At 32.6% G+C, this 5,931-nt stretch overlaps 1 protein-coding gene across 1 annotated transcript; it reads right to left on the reverse strand.

Annotated features, from left to right (window-relative positions):
- Positions 1-1,899: 1,899 nt before the first annotated feature.
- LOC147802489 (zinc finger BED domain-containing protein 5-like) lies at positions 1,900-5,709 on the reverse strand. The gene is made up of 2 exons (XM_087152725.1): positions 5,212-5,709; positions 1,900-1,926 (listed from the first exon to the last, which is right to left on the reverse strand). The coding sequence occupies exons 1-2, from the start codon at positions 5,707-5,709 to the stop codon at positions 1,900-1,902; spliced, it is 525 nt and encodes a 174-aa protein (XP_087008851.1).
- Positions 5,710-5,931: the final 222 nt, after the last annotated feature.

Raw genomic sequence — 5,931 nt, forward strand, 5'->3', positions numbered from 1 at the left:
AGCAGCACAATGGGCTATTGGCGACGGTCTGGGAAACATCCCTGAGGATGATCCGAAGACATGCCATCACAGTTTTGATCCTCTGCAGAGGGGATGGCACCCCCGCTTCGGTAGCCCGACGACCTGCACGCAAAGTCGAGCACTTTACGGTAGAACAGTTTAACGAGGACCAATACCGCACACCCTCGGTCCCTACGCAGGCTGATCCAAGTGGTCCCCCACCCGCACACTGACCTTAGTCAGTGCTTGACTTCGGTGATATGCTGGGAACGGTGTCTGCGGGACACCAAACATTACGATAATTTTAACAGAATTTCTTTCTCCTTGTAGCATTAACCTATTTCAATAAATAATGTTAGTCCAACAAACATTCCACGCACTACTTCCTCAAACGTATTAATAGAAGTAAAAAGATTTAAAAACAGTTTCGCAAAAAATAGCAAAAGATCTGAATGATTAGGTTTCATTTTAGCAAAAGTGGCCAAAACTAATAAATATGAAATTTAAAACAATTTTGATTCAATTGCAAATAATATTTGACAAATAAACGAGAAGCACGCTATTTCTGAAAGCATAAATTTCACAGAGGATAAAAGATTTAGCAATAAATAGTTACATAGAAGAAGAAAAACTGCAAAATCTTTTAAGAGAATCTATTCTCCCAGAAAAAATGACAAAATATCTTATTGAGTGGATTTCATACCAACAAAAGCAACTGAAACTAATAAAAAAGGAATTTATGACGATTTAGTGTAATTGCAAATAAAGAAACGTAAATCGTTTAAAAGAAATAACTACATTTAGAGCAACAGTAAATAGAAAAATTCTTTTCAATTATTGTCATAAAATACAAGAGTTGGAGGAAAATTGAACTTCAAGCAATGTAATAAAAAATAAAACTCTTAAATTATTTGATAATATTTTTGCTTGTTATGATTAGGTTTAAAGTATACTTTACTTTCCATCAAAAAATAATTTCTTTTTGCTTCGAAAATATGTATTGTCTATCTCTAAACTCTAAAAAATGTGTGAAAAATTTTTAGAAATAAGGTCAAAAGAATGATAAACAAAAATTTTAAAGTAAATGATTTTCTGTAGATGCTGTATTTTTAACATAATATAATTAAAAGTATAAAAATATGCAAAATTATCAAAGTAACAATATATATATATATATAAATATGAATAATGAGAATATGTAATTTTCTATCAGAAAATGTTATTTCATCATGGATGAAAAAGCTTTATTGAGAGATTAGCAAAATTTATATTATTTGAACTTACATAATAGGAAAATTCTCTAAATCTAAATCTCTAAAATCTCTTTGAGAAAAATTGTTTTAGTATTTAAAATACAATTTAAAAAAATATTAATGAATTTCTCGGCTGTGACTCATTGCAGCGTCAACTTCTTATATGTATTTTATTTCTAAGTAAACATCAGTAAGGAATTTATATAGAATATATATAGGTACACATATATTCAGACTTGTGTGCTTAGTTACATAATCACGGCTTATAAGTCTGGGTTAAGTAGAGAAATAGATAGTACAATTCAGAGAAGGGCGGCACGAAAATACATCCAGGCCTACGGCGGGATTCGAACCCGCTACCATGCTGCGGAGCATTTGGCAAGTGATACCGCCCGACCAGGGAAGTTCCTGTAAGATTAAAAACCGGAGCCAACTTCATGCATAGCTCAACAATATTTTTAGTTCAAATCAGGTGAAATTATTCACATCTCAAATATATTTATTTGCTCTAAGTGTTAAAGAAAAATTACATATACACCGCTCTAAGCTGGTTTCTAATAAGGTATATCTCTATAACCTCAAAACGTTGAGCAGTGGACTGATTGTTAAGACACCTCAGAAGATCACAAAGTAAAGAACAGGGTTGCTACTCCATAAGGAAAATAGGGAAATCCTGTAAAATACAGGGAATTTAAAAATCACTTAAAATAACAGGAACAATGCAGGGAATTTTGAGTTTTTCTTTAGAAGCTGGGAAAATACAGGGAATGTTGTTTCCCATTTTCGTCTTTTAAAAAATGGTCCCGCAGTGGACTGATCGTTAAGACACGGTTCCCCGCAGATCACCGAAGTCAAGCATCACTGGCTGCGGATAGTGTGTGGATGGGTGACCACTTGGATCAGTCTGTGTAGTGTCCAAGGGTGAGCGGTATCAGTCTTAGTAACTGTTCTACCGTAAAGTACTCAACTTCGCACACAGGTCATAAGGCTACCGAAGCGGGAGTGCCATCCCCTCTGCAAAGGATCAAAATTAATTGTGATGGCATGCCTTCGGATCAGCCTCAGGGATGTATCCCAGACCGTCACCAATAGTCCATTATGCAGCTCTAGTGCGACGTAAATGAACTACAACAACAACAACCGTAACCTCAAAACAACTTCAAGTGTGAATAAAGCAACTTCATACACCTTGATTACTATCCTCTGGAAGTTTTTAAGGTTGTTTTTCAAGTTAACTTCAAATAAACCTCAGTTCAACCTTAACACCTCAAAACAACCTCAAATAAACCCCTAAAGCACTTTAAATTTTTGTAAGGGTAGCACCTTATAAGTTCGGTCTAGAAAATCCTCTGTCGGGAGGTTTAAATGCTACTCAATCCTATGAACGTACTGGATAAACAACGCGATTCGAGTCATTATAATTTATATATATTTTATTTCGAAGTAAATGTCAGTATAGAATGAATATTGGATGAAATTAAATAAGCTTATCAAAGGGACGAGTGCAGTTAATGGCCGTGTAAATGCTAGAAAATTCTATTTTTATTTAAAGACTTAAACACTAGTTGAGTTTAATTATGGTTGTTGAGTTTAATTATAGTTTAGTTATAGTCCGACTTATGAGTATTTCATTTTAAAGCAAATTTATGAATGTCAATACAGATTGTATTTAGAGTGAAGTGGAGTAAGTGCAACAAAAAAACAGGAAATATTAGTGACCATAAAAGCCATATAAAAAGTTTGTTTCAAATTAGAAAATCAAATGCTGATAAAGTTTCATTATAATTTCATCTTTTACTATTTATATGTATTTTATTTTGAAACCAATTTTAGGAATGCCAGTGCAGAATGTTCTTAAGGTGAAATGAAGTAATTTCAACAACGGAAAAAGTTCAGTTCGTGGCCAGGAAAGCCACAAAAAATTTGTTTCAAATTAGAAATGCAACCATATTTACAGACCTATTCAAGCATATTTCTCCAGTTATTAGCAATTTAACTTGTCTAATTTCTCTTAGGTTATCGTTTGCTTTCGTCGCCATCCCTAAAGAACGAAACACTACCAAAAGCATTGCTGTCCTCCTATGACGTCATATCAGAACGCGACTATTTTTTTCGGTACTTCTTCTTTAATGCATTACTCCACTGAATTTCGCATGATGTGTCATTGGGGAATTTCAATATCTTAATTTCAAATAATAATTAAGTGCTTCGACGCATAGTGCACTCAAAAACAGTTGCCAAACGAACTTTTCGCATTCGAAAATTAAAAATTGCATTTTAAAAAAAAAGTCAAAAAATGATGTAAACAAGAAATCATTACAATTAAGTGAAAGTGCTGCTTTAACATTTAGCAGAATGCTCTTTCTAACTAATACCAGAAGGTCATAATTCCCCCTATGGTCATAAGTCCCCCTATTTAGACCAAGAAGAGGAATGTCAATGATTCATTTAGACCAGGGCTTCTTAAACTTTTTTATATAGCGACCCCCTTCAAGCTTAGGAAATTTTAAACGACCCCCTCCTCCATATAATGAAATATATATTAACCGTAGATGTAGATGTAATATCGCACTATTTTACAATGTAAATAAAATAAGGATTAAAGAATACGTACCCATTCATTTCACATATATATAATTGGAAACGTTGACGGGATATCGGTCGTAATAAAACACAATAAATAGAATGACATAAAACTATATATATATTTATTCAATAGAAAAAATAAACTTTTGTAACAATTTTTTTATAAGAAAACATAAAACTATATCTATATATTCAATAGAAAAAATAAACTTTTGTAACAATTTTTTTAATAAAAACATATTATTAACATCAAACAATATTAATGTGACGGATGTGATTGTTTATTTTTACACAAATAATTAAATCTAGGCTCAATTTGAGTTAGTGCAGATCGTAATAAATTTTCAACGTTTATTAAAGTTGAACGGTATTTTGATTTTATGTAAGTTAATGTGGAAAAGGCTGATTCACGTAAATATGTTGTACAAAATGGCAGTAATTTGTTCATTGCCATTTCCGATAGTAGGGGATATTCTGATTTGATTTCTATCCAAAATTCATGCACAGGCACTTGAGAAAATCTAAGTCGCAAGGTAGTATCACTTGTTAATTCGGCAAATTCTTCTTGCGCTTTTAAGTTTAAAAAATTAATTTCTTCCATTTCAATTGAAAATGGATTGCAAATCCATTGTTGTGTATCGATATCATTGGGAAAATACCTATGCATGTAAACTTCCATATCCTTCAAATGATTAACTATAATTTTTGTTATAGGAGTATCTTTTTTTGAAATATTGTTACTAATTATATACTCGTCAGTAAATGGAAACATTTCGAGCGATCCACTTTCCACTCTGTTCTTCCATATAAGAATTTTTTTAACAAAGGCCTCAAGTTTATTTTTTAACATAAACATATTAACGCAGACTCCCTGCATTGATAAATTCATATCATTGATTTTATCAAAAATATCTGCCAAATAGCATAGCTTGAGAAGCCATAAATTATCTTGAAAATAATCGGCCAAATTAGAATTTTGCTCTGTTAGAAATATAAGAACTTCATCTTTTAAAGTTAATAATCGTTTCAAACTTCGACCTCTTGATAGCCACCTAACTTCAGCATGTAGCAATAAACTTGTATAATCCGAATCCATATCAATGCACAACAATCGACTATTAAGTGCTCGACTTTTAATAAAGTTAATGATTTTGACTGCATCAAAAAACACAGTGTTTAATTCTGGTGCAATTTTTTTAACAACAAGTGCCTCTCGGTGAATCATACAATGTGTAAATGTAATATGATCATTTCCAGCTTTAACAAATGCTGTAAAACCAAGATCTTGTCCGGTCATTGCTGCAGCACCGTCCGTGCACACACCAACACAATTTTTCCAATTTAATCCTTCTTTTTCAAAAAACTCATTTACTTTTTTATATATATCTTTTCCACGAGTATGACCTTCCAGAGGACGACAAAACAGTATATCTTCATGAATGCTTCCCTCATAAATATATCTTATAAAAAGTAACAACTGTGCCATTTTTGAAATGTCTGTCGACTCGTCCAGTTGTATTGCAAACTTTGAGCTGTCTTTAAGCCTCACAAGAAGCTGTTGAAATTGATCATTGCTAGTGTCTGAAATTCTTTTGGACACAGTGTCATTTGATAATGGAATTTTACTAATTTCAGCAGCATACTGTTTTCCATGAACAATTTCAGACATTCTTATAGCTGCAGGTAGTAAAAGTTGCTCTCCAATAGTAAAAGGCTTTTTCGTTTTTGCTATCAAATAAGAAACTTCATACGATGCCAATAGATATTTATCATTCAAAGTAACATACTTCTCCAAAGTGTTCTTTTCTTTATTTGATGTTTGCAAAAGACGCTCAAAATATTCTATTGGCTTTTTTTGATAACGTTGCATGTTTAGTATTCAAATGTCGTTGCAGTTTTGATGGTTTCATGCTTTCTGCAGCCAAAACTTCTTTGCAAATTAAGCACACTGGTTGTTCTTCATTGTTGTGAGAAGAGCATGTGAAGCCATACTGCAAATATGATTCGTCATATTTTCTTTTTTTTGTTTTGCTAGAAGTCGGATTTGAAGCACTGCAACTTGGTTGTGACGGCGTGGTAGACTTATTAGTTG

Source organism: Parasteatoda tepidariorum, chromosome 10 (genome assembly GCF_982258835.1).
Source record: "Parasteatoda tepidariorum strain Cologne lab strain chromosome 10, Ptep-v5.0, whole genome shotgun sequence".
Lineage (NCBI taxonomy): Eukaryota > Metazoa > Arthropoda > Arachnida > Araneae > Theridiidae > Parasteatoda > Parasteatoda tepidariorum.